Genomic DNA, 14,744 nt, shown 5'->3' on the forward strand with positions numbered 1-14,744 from the left:
TAGTGATTACCAGTGGGAAGAAGGGTGGGAGGAGGGATGAGATAGGGGCAGGAGATTGAGATACAAAGTACTGGCTAGAAAATAAATAAGCTACAAGGGTATAGTGTACAGCATAGGACATACAGCTAATAACTTTATAATAACTTTAAATAAAGTAAAACCTATAAAAATATCAAATCATTATGTTGTACACCTGAAACTAATATAATATGATAAATCAACTATACTTCAATAAAAAAAAAAGAGAGAGAACAGCTTGCAGAAGAGAGAAACAGGGTGTGGCTGAGATTTCAAAAGGTTTCATAATTACAAAATGAGTGAATTACTGAGGATATGTTTTGACATGGGAGATAATAATTTTTTAAGAAACACTTAGAAAAACTATACTGCTTTGGTAATTCACATAATAAGTAATATCTTAATTCTGTGTTTTATTACCACCGGCAGATGGTATTACAGTCATTTTTTATCTGTTTTTAGCCTTATGGGGCAATAGTCTGTTAGCTGTTATTCACAGGTTAAAATAACAAACCCTAGCTTCCCCTGAAAATCATTTATTTTTACTCAGTTTTAGTAAAAACAAAGCTAGGGAAAAAAATCCATTACTGCCTGTCCCAATTGAAAGACTGGAGGGCAGGGGGGAGAGTGCTTCAGTGAAAGAGGAAAATTTTAAGGTAAATAAGGAGGAAGGTTTTTTTTAAAGCTATACTATGATATGTAAGTCTAGTGAAACATTACAAATTTCAACTAATTACAGCTAATTGAGGGGGAAATCTGTCTGAATTATCAAAAAGTACAAATTGAAATCTTCATGTTTAATGTTTTTAAGAAGTAGCATTAATTTCAAGATTAAAGGATTAAACTATTGTCTAAGTATTGCCAAGAATGAAATTTAGCTGGACCTATTTCAATAATGTGGTAAAAGATCACTTATAGGTGTTGGCAAATGAAAAAAGAAGGCAATTCAGGCGATAACAAACTTTATTTAACCCTTCATAAAGTGGACAGTCTCCTTTAGGAGAATGGCAAAATGGAGTGGAAGGCAAAAAGCCTTTATAGGGTAAAGAAGAAAGAACAAGGAAGAGACAAATAGAAAATGTCTAATTGGCTGGGGCCACATAGTGTACCTTGTTCGGGGTGAGAAAGCCATTGGCATTTAGGGATTAGCTGACTGACTATACTGTGTTTCTGGTCACGTGGAGCATTTACAGGGACATGTAAGGTATTCAAGTTTGGTTTGCTGACGTGGTTTACTGCGTGCACCCCACGCAGTAGTGGCTCCATCTTGAGCCTAGAAATTTATTTTGGTGTAGTTAATATATTATTGGTATGCAAAAAGAAGGCTGCTAAAATGCTTAAAAATAGATAGTTCCTAAGTAGTTTAAGCATGTACTATGTACAGCACACAGTTGGGGATAAAGATGAATCAGACATGATAAGCCTTTGTGGAGCCCACAGTCTTGTAGGGGAGATGAGCTATTTACTGTGATGCAAAGTAGAAAGAACAGATTGCATGAGACAAATAAATGGAGTGCTACAGGAGCTCAGAGGAGGGAGAGAGACATCCCAGCTTATGGAGTTCAAAAAAGTTTCTCTGGAGGAAATAGTATTTGTATATGGATACCGTACTCTTATCCAATTAATTTACTTAAGGTCCTAGATGTTGGTGTTATTACAGTGTTAATGATACTAAGGTGAGAGGTTTATTTCTCACACTGGCTTGGACTATTTCCACTCTGTTCCAAGACATCAAAATATACCTTAATCTTCTCCATCTGTCTTACAAACATAAGCTTTTGGTCCCAGGCAAATCCAGTAAGAGAGACTAGATAGATAGATCATAAATCCATTACTTCTTTCAAACCTAAGCTCTGTGGTAGTCTAATCTCAATCAAGGGCAAATGAAATTGGCTTAACAGAACTCTCCTTCCAAGAGAGTATAAACAGAAATATCAGACTGCTCTACTTATATTATTGTGACTTCCGAGTAGAATTCACACTAATAAGGTAAAGGGTTGCAAGGATGGGACCCCTTTCCCATCAGTTTTCTGCAGTTTTTAAGTCAGACTTCAAGCAGACAGTCTATCTGACAATCTAATTTGTACTTTATCTTCTCCTTTATCACTTCAGTCTCCAAAATTGTAATTTTCAGCTTCCAAACGTACACCTAATAAAAATGAAGTACGAAAATAAGAATATGTAGAGAGATTTGTGAATCCCTGTCAGGATTCTTTGCCTGGGCCGTTACCTTCTATTGGCCTTTATTTAGCAAATGGTAACATTAAGTAAGTATTTGTTAAATGAATGAATAATCAAATGAACAAATTTTTGCTTGTCTGCTGTGCCCCTTTGTCAAGTGGAAACTCTGCCCTTTCGCATGAAGGCCATCTCTTTCCCATGAAGGCCATCTCTTTCCCTGCCCTTGGCTTCTCTAGGATGGATGCAAAAGGACCTGACATGAGGTTCCCTCTGGGACTTGAGTAGGTGCCTCAACAAGACTCAGATACCGCACGGGGAGCTCTGGCCTCTTCGCTCCTCTAGCTTTTAACACCTAAAAACCTGTGGTGTCCTAGATAAAGTCCAATCACCTTTCCTGGCACAAGGGGAGAACCCCATTAAGAGTATAGATCATTTTACCTTATCAAGGGATAGAAATCTCTTGATTATAGACTGTGGGCATTTTGAGGAGAGAGTTCGCTCTTATTCACCATTGCACCCTCAAGCCCTGTTGCAGTACCTTCACATACTAGCTGTTTGTTTAAATCCTGAAAATTTAGCCTTTTTCTTTAAGGGAAACCTATACATCTCCTTGTCCTTTTCCTCATTCTTAGAAGTCCAATCTTCATCCTCATGGATTTAGTTTGGAAAAGAACTTTTCTGGCCATTTAATTTAAGTACAATTATTTATTTTTTTTTCGTCTGTTTGGTTTTTGAATGTCCAAGAGGGATTAGAGAAATCTTTCAAGGCAGGTAGGATTTGCACTGCTACTAGAACTCACTTTGTTTCTTCCTGACCCTGATTAGGAATATGTGTCTGAGATATCACTCCAGAGGAATAAAGGACCTTCCTAAGTTATTGATAAAACATTTTGGCTTTTTCAAAGCTTAGATATTATGTTGAATAATTTCATATGTATATTTAAATGCAGAATAATTATGAAAATAAACTTATAACAAAGCACACTTTAGGAACCTTATTAAAAGTTTCTTCTGGAGCACTTAATAAGTACTTTTCTCTTTTTACTTTCTAAGTTTGAATCGAGGCCTTCATTAAGATTAACCAGTCATTTCATGGAGGGAAAATGTTTCTTTTCCCCCAGCTTCTCCCCCAGTAGGTGCTGATGGTTTTTTGAGTCCAGTGCTGGGAATATTTAAATGGAAATCAAAACACCCAAGAATACAGTAGGAAACCATTCTTCCTTTTACTTCATTTAACCACCATGTAGATTAATAAAAGTAAAAGGATCTGGCCTGTGGCAAATATAAATTTACAGAATGAGTTCAGCCCATATTTCCCTTCCACTATTAATGTCTTCTGAGGTCAAGTCCTCTTGCATCTCTATCCTTTTTAACTGATCAGCATCACTTACCTCAGATATGTCCCCACCTGTATTCAAAAGAACACGGTAGATATGCATGTACTAATGTAGAAAAATGGTCAAAAATAGATTATTTAAAATGTTAATTGTAAAACACGTACCAAAGTGATCCCTTTTTGTTATTAATATGTTTGTGTGCACACAAAAAATGGGGAAGATATGCTTCAAATTATGCATGTTCCTCTTAAAGTAAAATATGAGATCTAGATATCTTGGTGCTCTGATAAGTCTAGCCCCCTCCAGCCTCCCTTGACAGGAGTGAAAAGGAGCTCCCAGAACTTGGCTTGCTCCTGGTAAGCCCTCAGGTCCCCCTCACAGGTTTGCTGATACACACCTTCACTGTTCTCTGCCCTAAGACCATCAGAACTAATCTAACATGCCCTTCATCCCCATTTACATCAGTCACCACAAGAAGTCTAGGGGTCCAGATCATCACTCTCCTCCTCACTCTTCTCTTCCCTTTTCTAAGTCCAACCTTGAAATCCTTTCTCGCCCTCTTCATCATTCACTGGCAAAATGTCCTAGGTCGTGAAACTCTTTTCTAAACATTCCTTTTACCTTCTTGTTCTAACTGAAGCCCATCTCTCCCTAAGGATACTAGAGCCATGTGAAATGGTGGCACTTTTCTTTACCACTCCATCCCTCTCCTACTAGATCTGGAGAGGGCAGTAAGTGTTCATGCATTTCATTGCAACTTCCAGACTATTCTTTTTTGCCACATCTCTGAAACTATCCTCCCCCAACTTTGAACTAATGTCATTAGACTCACCACCCACTAACCCTCCTGATTGTAGTCGTCTACCACCCCTAGGTCTCTTCCCTTATTTCTTGAAGATTTTAGTTCCTGTCTATGTGACATTTTCCAGTACTACTTGCTACAGTTCTTCAGTAGACAAGTTTTCAGTAGCTGAGGCATCCAATACGCAAGCTTCTCAGTCCTTTGATTTCTTCTCCAGTGAGCTTGTCCTCTTCCCCTCTATAGCTACGTATTCTCTGGCCCTGTGTTTATGTCACTGGTTTTAAAAGTATGGTTCCCAGCTAACAACATTAGCATCACCTGGGAGCTACATGGAAATTCATATTCTCAGGCCCCAGCCCCGGTCTACTAAATTCAAACTCTGAGGGTGGGGCCCAGCAATCTGTGGTTTAACAAGCTCTTCTGGTGATTCTGATGCATGATCTTGTTTGACAATCACTGCCGTGGTTCATCATTAAAATCACTCCCTGAATATACTCTCAGCTGCCTTGTCCTGCCCTCATTTCATGGTACTCACCTGGAAAACCCCCAACTCATGTTAAATTGTGTTCTCTGTCTACTCTGAGCTTTTATTTATGCTGCTGACCTTGGCTGGAGAAGATCACACAACCAAACTGAGTGGTCTTGCATTAAATTCATGACCACCAACCTCCAGTGGGCCTTTAGCACTCTGGCAGTCCTGCTACCTTTCCCTGGTCCCTCAGTTTCCCACTCTGTACATGACTTTCATAGCTTCCTCTGTGTCCTCTAACACCTCCTCTTCCATCCTTGCCCACAACGAATGACCTTGTTTCCTATTTTACTGAGAAAACTGAAGCAATGAGTGGAGACCTGTAGCCACCCACCTAGCCATATCAGCACCTGTTTACTCTCCCTTCCCTTCTGTTACTGTGCATGAATGGTCTGGGCACCTGTCTCAGGCCAACCCCTGTACTTGTGCTCTAGATCCCATCATCTCCCTTCAACTTAGGGACACTCCTCCAGTGATTGACCCTTTTCTCCCCTGCAGTCATCAGTTTTTCCCCTTCGATCATTCCATCAGCAGGTAAACATGCTGCGATTCTCCCCTATAAAACCAGGCATCCCAAAGACATTTTGGCATCCAGTAGTTCCATCAGCTGTTGAATTAGTAACATAATGGCTTATCCCCAGGGTCCTTGACCATCAATTCCAGCCTTCCCTTCTGACATCTGTGAATTCAGCCCTCACCCAAAATTACTGAGAAATCATATACACATATACCCCCAACAAAGACACTGGGGCAAGATATTTTATAGTGCTGCCACCGTGTATTCGTTGACATTCAACACGGCAGTGTCAATGGATTGGAAACTCCATATTCCTTCTAACTTGTCTTAACATATTTATAGGCCAAAGTAAATTCTTATGCTCTGTAATGAGCAGTCTCTACTTGAAATAATTCCTGAAGGAGAGAAGGAGGACAAAAGACAGATTAAGAAGAACTTTAGGAACCAGAAATTCTAGAGATCCAAGAATTATTATAGCAAATAATTTTAGGTTCTTAATTACCTCTCTGCCCCAGATCCTAGAAGAACATCTGCCCCCAAGTATTAGCAACAGTGAGAGGGAAAAATATCAGATATATGGGTTCTTTCACTTATTAGGTCTCCTCCTGTTTTGCTGCAACCAGTGAAGTTAAGGCTAGACAATTTGACTGGGAGCAGAGAAACCATAGATCACTACCACCCAGTCTCCTTCCCCCACTCCAGTGTTTCATCATTTAAGAGTAAAGTAACATTAATAACACAAAACTAGCTATTAATTAAACAAAGAGAAAATATCAAGTTAGTGAATAAAGGAGAAGGATATAAAAATGTAGGGTTGTGGGGAGGGTTAGCTCAGTGGTAGAATACGTGCCTAGCATGCACGAGGTCCTAAGTTCAATCCCCAGTACTGCCACTTAAAAAAATAAAATAAAACAAACCTAATTACTCCCCCCTAAAGCAAGCAAACAAATTTTTTTAAAAAGTAGGGTTAAGAATAATTAGCTTTTAATCAATTTCCTCTATTAAAGTTTACTTACAATGATATTTTCAACAAAGTCTGTGATTCTAAGTTATTATTACCTTTTTTAACTGCTCTGCCAGTTAGAGCCAGGATGTGAAAGGCTTTTTTAAAATTGAGATATAATATCTCATCATATAAAATTCACCCTTTTAAAGTGCATAATTCAGTAGGTTTTAGTATATTCAACAAGATTGTGCAACCATTAGCACTAATTCCAGAATATTTTCATCACCCGCCCAAAAAGCTGTATTCATTAGCAGTCACTCCCCATTCCATCCCTCTCTCCAGGCCCTGGCAACCACTAATCTACTTTCTGTCTCCATGGATTTCCCTATTCTAATAGGACATTTCATGTAAACAGAATCATACAATATGTGAGTCTTTTGTGTCTAGCCTCTTTCACTTAACATAATACTTTAAAGGTTTACCATGTAGCACGTATCAATACTTCATTCCATTTTATGCTTAAGTAATATTCCTTTGTATGAATATACCACATTTTGTTTATCCATTCATCAACTGTTGGACATTTGGGTTGTTTCCACTCTGGCTATTATGGATAGCACTGCTATATGAACATTCATTTGCAAGTTTTTGTGTGGACAGAAAAGGCTTTTGATTTAGCATTTTAAAGTTTTTCAAAATAGCCAGCTTTCTTTTTTAAATCAGAAGTACCCTCTTGATATAGCAGAACTTCCTCTTTAATATGTAACTCCCCTCCCACCCCACCCCCATAGCATCATAGGAGCAAAATCTTTTGATAGTCACTTCAGAGTGACTGTCTGCTCTGTCTGGACCTAATACTAACATACTCCCCTGAACACAGGTCCTCAGAGCTGAGCTGATTCCCAGGCTTGATGTGCTGTTTCTGTTACTCAGATGTTTGCGGTTTTGCTGCCTTGTTCATCCCAAGTTTTCATAACTCTAAGGCCTTTATTGGTACTATTATCTCAAGTCTCCGTAGCCTTGTTCAGTGGAGGCTGGGGAATGATTTTATATGTTGGTTTATAAAATACAGGCTAGATTTATTTTGGCACAGTACATTGTATATACAGTATTAACTGCTTAGCAGTTTTATACAAGTCAAAATAAGTGACTTACTTCTTCAGCAAATGTTCAAAATTTTCTCTATCATGTGCAAGCAACCCATTTTTTCTTAAAACATCCCATACAGTTGTTTCTTTCCAGAGAGAGAGAATTAATATGGTATATCACCATTGTCTTCATTTTCAAAGTGGGGAGAGCAGGGAATTCTGAGAAGATTCAGAAAGTTCTAGAAACTCCATCCTGAGTTTCAAACTAAGCCTCAAAGAGTGAATTCTGCAAAAACAGAGTGTGTTAGGTGTCACACACAACTTTATCTCTTCTGTCTCCTTTCTAATCTCACCTTCCATCAGGGTACGACCTCTCTCTGGACTCGTGCCTCAGTTTTGTAGGTCATTTCAGGACATGATAAGGGAATATCTTTTCTTGCTAGATATATTGGAGGCTCTCCTTAAAAAAAAAAAAATCTTTAGTTTTTAGAATCGCTGCTGAGAGACCAGCCTCTCATCTGTGTATCCCTGCCAGGGAACTTATAAAACCCTGTGACCCAGGAATTCACACAGACTCCTGCTGCTGGTTCTCTGAGAAAGATTATCTTCCTTGCTCAAGCATGTTTGCTCTGGGGGAACATACATAGCATGGCAAGATGGGAAAGAAACCCCAGTTGAGGCAGCTGGATCTTAAGGTAGCAACTGATATATCCCAATCATTCCTACAACAGGAGAACACCAGTCTTTCTCATCCTCTAATCAAGCTCTCGTAACACAGTTGCCCTGAAGACCCAGGTTGAGCCCATGGTCTAGATAGGACAACAAGTGTCTTCATACAGTGTATGTGTGTGAATGATCTGCAGGCCAAGAAAAGATTCAGGCTGCTGTGCAGGAAACACCTGTTGTTGCCTAGCTATCTTGTTAGGTCTCCACATATGCTGCAGAGGGCAGGAGAAAAGATCTCATGGTTTATTCCAGAAGAACGTTGGAAAGACTCTCACAGTCATCTCTTCCCATCGTAACTGCCCACAGCTCCTAACTTTCCATGTTTTCAAACTGAATGTATTAACGATATGTTTATAGTTTTCTATTCTTCCTCTCTGGTTAGTACCTCCAGGGGAAACCTCTCACCCAGAAATAGCTCTTCCCTTCCAGCACCCAGCCCCATGGGTTGGACCACTTCCTCTATGATCATAGTAGGGAGGGAAGAGAGTAGATCAAGGGCCATGTTTGCATCAGTCGTGAAAGTCCTTGTGTTTGATCTTTTCCCAGTACAAAAGCGGTCACTCTAAAACCTATGTTCTTTGTTTCTGTGTTTCAGTTATCATATACTTCTTGAAACTAACTTACATTCTCAGATTCTTTCTAGAACTAAGCAGGTTTACTTTCATTAAAAGGCAAGTAAATAAGTAAAAAGCAAATAAACCAACCTCATGATAGTCTTTCTCCATCAATAACTCATTGCCACAGACCAGTTCTTTCCTAACCCCCTTTAGGGGGCCTGGCCTTTTCTCCTTCTGAATTTTTTGGAAAGCGGTTGGATAAATAAAAACTTAGAGCTTATTTCTTCATCATCAAAAGACATGGAGAAGTATTTTCTTTTTGCTTAAGAGGGTAGCAGGGCAGGCTTTTGAAACTCCAGAGATTTATGGGAAATAAATGAAATGAAAGTATTTGTTGTCCTTTGCTTCAAACCGACATTGTGCTAGGTGCAGTGAGACAGAGAAGGGATCACTGCTTTATCATCTTCATACCCTCAGCACCCAGCAGAGTAGCTGCACATAATAGTATTCAGAAAAAAATTTGTTGAGTGACTGAATGACTTTAAAATTGACCTTACCCTAAATAGTTTAGACTCTACTGGAAAATATTGTCAGATTATAAAACATTGCAGTACAAGCCCTTTTACCTGAACATGATTAGAATGGATAGTTACCCAATAGGGAATCATTAACTCTCTGCGTACTCTGTGTATCTTCAACATTTTATTTAACTCAAAACGTTAACTTATTCAGATCTTTTGACATAGGGCCAAAGCCTTTTCTTTGAGAATAAGTGTCATAATTGGAAATTGAAGTTTCATGACATCTTTCTTTAGTCCACTCAGTACATTTGTTAACCGATTTCCAGTTTCAGTTTCTTTAAAGTGGAGACAGAACTTAAGTCAGTAGTGAAGCAATTTAAATAGACACCTTCCGCATTTTAATGTTTTTTCTCCTTCATCTCACCCATAACTAATTTTATAGCAAAAAAAAAAATTAGTAGTAGTAGTTTGCCTTTACTGATTTTTTGTAAAACATTCAGTGTCAGGTTCTTTTTTTTTCCAATTTTAGAAACATCCACTCCTTTTTTTCCACACTCATATTTCGTTAGTTTAAGTAATATGTAATTGAATTGAATAATTAGTGTAAAAAAATGCATAAACAAGTGGGGACAAATACAACCAACGCTTCGTAAACTTAAAATTCAACCACTAAGATAAGAAATATGAGAGCATAACAGAAACTAAACTATTAGCCATGAATCAGTGTGTCCTGGGCATTGGTGCTTCTCTTTCATAGGAAAAATGGAGGGGGCTTAACTAGAGAAGCCTTCATGAAGTAGTGAAATTTGTGTTGGACTTTGAAGGATGGTTAAAGTGTGCATAATTTGAGAAGAAGCATTCTCAGGAAGGGGATGAAAAGTCACCCCCCTGAAGCCATGGGTTGATGCTGGGAAGGGGAGGAATACAGCTAAGGTGTGATTTAGTTGAAAAAGCATTAAATCATAAGTCTAAAGACCTAGTTGCATTCATAACAAACTTTTTGATGTTTTAATTTGGAGATAGTAATTAAGGAGGAATGGGAATGTTATAGGCAAGAGTGTAGGGAAGGACCCAGGTTGAAGCATTAGACCAATGGTTTCAGTGTAATCCTCTTTCAATCACATATATGCTGAATGCTTTCAGTAAGATTTTGATGAGTGGAGAATTCTACAGATTAAAAAAAAAATTGAAACCTGCAGATTTAGGTATATAAGCCCAATATACATATTATAAAGTGTTGTAACAATGTCTTGAAATAAAGGGGAAAAACTTAAGTTCTAGGAAACAATAGAAAACCAAAGAATTTAATTCCCACTGAATTAGACAAAGGTTCAGCAGAAGAGAGTCGTAAGCTATTTTTGATTTGGGGGTTTATTTGGTAATATTTGGTTTATATTTTCTAGAAGTAGAAAATATTGAACAATGTAGCTGATGGAAAATAAATATTGAAGTCTGAATATTAAACATGAGAGAATACTTAAAGATTCACTTGTAAATAACTATTTGAGGCAGGTGTTTAACATGCAATAGAATAATAGAATATTTTTAAAATCTGAGATTTCTTTAAAGCCTCTTAAGAAAAACAAGTCTCACAAATTGAAGATGCATTCTGTCATTGCTGTTTGATCATCTTTTGTACCTTTATTATAGCCAAATTTCACTCACTTCTGTGTATCTAAAGCTGCTTTCTTCTGGCATTCAGTCATTCCACTTCTTAAACCAACCCTTTGACAGTAAATTTTCAGATGTATCCAGATTCAAAATCACTTCAAAGAAGTATGTTTGATGACTAAGATAGTTTTCAACAAACAAGGGAAAAAGAGATTTGATTTTAAAATCTGAGACTGACGAATCTCTTTTTATATTACCATTTGAGAATGAAAGTCTTTTTCTCCACATTTTGTCTTGAGGGTTTTGGACATTTGCTTCCCTTCAACTAAGAAGTATAAAAACTAGATGTACTTCAGACTTGAAGTACAGAGCCTTCTTTTTTCATAAAATATTAAATAGCAAAATTAAAAATGCTCAACATGTTCTTTCTCTTCTAGCTTGAGGAGAAACTGTTTTATGTGGATTGACACCTCACATACTCTGAGTTTAAGAAGCTAGCATTATCTGAGAAGTCGCTATTTTTAGGTCCAGCTGTAATGTTTCTAACTTTGGTGCTCAGAGTAGTGGGTGCTTCCTTTCCCAGAAGGCTCTGTAATTCTCAACATGGGTAGGTCAGTTTGACATAAAGCTACCTACAAGGAGCAACAGGCCCATTGCAGCCCGTGTTTCTTTCTTGAAAATTATGAGCAGATATTGGGAGCCACAGGCAGTATTTGGGGAGCAGCTGCATGTCAGTACAAGCATGGATTGTGGTCTCTGGAGGCTGGGAGAGCACAATGCTTGAACTTAATTTCTTTGGGAGATAAGAAGAAAAAAATACCTTTCTGCCTGACGAGATTGACAACTTATTAACTCTGTCTTCAGAAGTGTGCTGGACAGTGGCTAAGTAAATATCCATTTTTCAAAGATGATGATCAAGGAAACATCTCTACGAAGGGACCCGGATTTAAGGGGAGAGTTAGCTTTCCTGGCAAGGGGCTGTGATTTTGTTCTCCCGTCACGGTTTAAGAAGCGGCTGAAGTCATTTCAGCAGACACAGGTTTGAAACTTGGGTGTTTCTTTTAAAATATTTTTATTACTAATAAAACCACCCAGTGAACTAACTTACAAATAATTTTACAGCTCACTTGATATTAGATCAAGGAATTAATCTGTGTCCTCTATTCAGCTATTTGCAGAAAGCTATTTGTAGAGAGATTCCAACAGGTTTAAAAATAGACCTTCTGGATCTGAAGTACAGTACTCACATTTTTCTCTTGTAGAGAGGGAATCCAGTTTTAGAGACAATAAATACAACTTAACAAATATTTTACAATTCAGAATTTTTAGTAGAAATGTCTGAGAAACTAGAATTTCTGTTGTTAAAAGCCTTGTTTGCACCTGAATCAATAGACTAAATTTGTATTAAGCTGCATACATCTGTAGTGAATCTTTTTAAAAAAAAAGAATATTGAACCTGTTAGTCTTTTTTTTTTTTTGAAAGAACTATTTTTACATATATGCAGTCGTGTGTGTGTGATATACTGTATGTAGGTAATGAAGGATAGTAATTACTTCTGGGTTGTGAAAGAATGTCTTCCCTCAGCACACTGTAAGATTGAGTCATTTCTGCCTGCAGTAGCTTCTTGCAGAGACCATGCTAACTTGCTTACACTCGTAGGGTCAGTGTCTCATCAAACAAATTGCCTAACATTGAATACAGTACAAATCAAGGGCCATGTCAATGATGGCCATCCAGAATCCAGCAAGAAACCATAGTTTTGTAGTTATTCTGATCTATGGTAATTTCATATTTTTTGAGTGAACCATATAAAATGGCTTTTTTTAAAAAATGGGTCCAAAATAGTCAAATACTGGAAATGCTACAGTGACATAATAGCATAAGGGTACTATTCAGAATGAATAGCTAAATGATACTGTATTTATAGTGAAAAACTGTAATGGAAAATTGAGATACTTTGCCCAGTAATTCTATTTTAAAGCTGTTCCTAGATTTGAATGAAATAATTTTATTCAGAGTGAGCAGATGCTAAACTTGCTGGTAAATGTGATGAACTTTATATTACTGTGCTCTATTCTCTAATTGTAAAGGGTCAGTTTTATTAAGCTACTTTGAGGTTTAAATTATGTCTCCTATTGAACTCAGTGAAAAGTAAATTGATACACCTAAAAGTTCCAAATTGAATGCGTTCTTTTTTTCCTTTAGATAGTAATGTCACTTTTATTAAATATGGAATCAAACAATGAATTAATTAACATTTGTCTATTAGTGAACTGCTCCATGTTAAGAAGTACACTGAGGAAAGCAGAGTAGATTATTATAGAATCAAATATTTTCCCACTCAAATTAAAACCTTGACAGATAGCCAGGATTTGTTCTGAATGTCTCTTATTTCTATCAAAGCAGACGCACAGAGTCAACATTGAAGGCCTTGCTCTTCAGTAGCATGTGTTCGCTAGGCTGACTATTGAGTTTCATCCCCACTGGCACCAGTGGTCTTAATCCTATGGTTATAGCAGCCCTGAAGTTATCCATAACTGCCCTGGATGTCACACTATGGGAAACAATTTGGGGAAGCAAAAAAATAATTTTGATGCTTATTTACTTGTAGTCTCACAAATCTTTTTCAGGATAGAATAGAAAGGAAATGACAATGCAAATGACCTAAACAAAGCCCCTGAAGAATTATATGCCTTATTTTAGAAATTTAAGAACAACTTCTACTGTTACTGGTTTAGAACTGTGTAATAATATTTGCAGATTTAGCATTAAGGCAAAAAAGAAATGTCTACTTAGGATACATTACCAATTTTTTGCATGAAAAGTAGTTGGTAAACTAAATAGCTTTACAAATGTAAATGGTTACTTTATTTATTTTTGAACCTGGAAGACTGTGCCAGCTTATGTTTAACCTTTTGAGAACCCCATCCTTTGGCTTTGTGACTCATTTTTTTAAATTAAGACATAACTCTGCCCAGCATGGTTTTGAACCTTTTACCTGTTAATCCTGTAATATCCTTTAATCTTCACAACAACCTTCCAAGAAGTAGGGGTTATAATGTTTTATTACTGAAATTCTGAAAGATTGAGTAATTTTCCTGAGGTCACAGAGCTAGTAAGCCATCACTGTTTCCTGTTAGGTTTTTCACATTTCATTGGCATCACTCCCTCTGCCATTTCTTCCTTGACTGTTGCTTTATATGGGTGACATCCCGATACTGCAGAAGAGGCTTGGTGTGACCAGCTGGACTTCATATCCCCAGTAGTATTAATATATGAGCAGACTCCAGTCTGTGTATTAGTGTCAGATATTAACATGAAAAATGGTCCATGTTTAACAAAAGTAAGAGATTAAATCATATTTATCGTATATTTATGTGAATGAAGCTTGTCTTCCTATAATTCTCATGCTTTTCAAAGGTAGCTAAGATTTTTACCCTGAATTTAAAGATCATGTTTTAAGTCTATGCGTCAAAAGAAAATATGATATTTAAAACTACTTCTTACTGATATATCATTGTTCAAACTTTAGGAATGGCATTGGGATAATTTAAGAAAGAAGAACACGAGTAATATTTTGTGTTCACAGTGAATTTAAAATAAGTTTAGCTAGTGAACAGTCATGTTCATCTTTCATACCTTATGTAACATCTAGTAGTGCCATGCTTATGAGCCTTTATAGATAACTTGGTCAAAATTAAGAATAGAAATTAAAACTATGAAAAATCTTCATGGAATCTTTTTCACTTTCTCTGCTAGGAATCTCAGAACTAAATTTTTAGCTTTCACTGGTAAAATAAACTTCAACTTGAATGTTAGTGTACCTCCTCTCCCCTTTCCCTAAATCATAGATAATTTAATCTCCCCATTGTCCCCTGCCCCTTGACCTTTTTATACTGTCCTTTCTTAT

At 37.2% G+C, this 14,744-nt stretch overlaps 1 protein-coding gene across 4 annotated transcripts in view; it reads left to right on the plus strand.

Moving 5' to 3' along the window:
• Positions 1 to 14,744, plus strand: part of PPP2R3A (protein phosphatase 2 regulatory subunit B''alpha) — a 148,831-nt gene that overhangs the window by 53,506 nt on the left and 80,581 nt on the right. The window contains exon 1 of one of the 4 annotated variants that reach the window (XM_010975519.3): positions 11,376 to 11,872. The exons of the other annotated variants lie outside the window; for them this stretch is intronic. Within the exon in view, the coding sequence (XP_010973821.1) occupies positions 11,741 to 11,872 (132 nt within the window). The 5' untranslated portion in view covers positions 11,376 to 11,740. Of the gene's footprint in view, positions 1 to 11,375; positions 11,873 to 14,744 lie in introns of those variants that run through there. 4 annotated transcript variants of the gene reach the window in all.

This window comes from Camelus dromedarius, chromosome 2, assembly GCF_036321535.1.
Source record: "Camelus dromedarius isolate mCamDro1 chromosome 2, mCamDro1.pat, whole genome shotgun sequence".
In the NCBI taxonomy this organism is placed as follows: Eukaryota; Metazoa; Chordata; class Mammalia; order Artiodactyla; family Camelidae; genus Camelus; species Camelus dromedarius.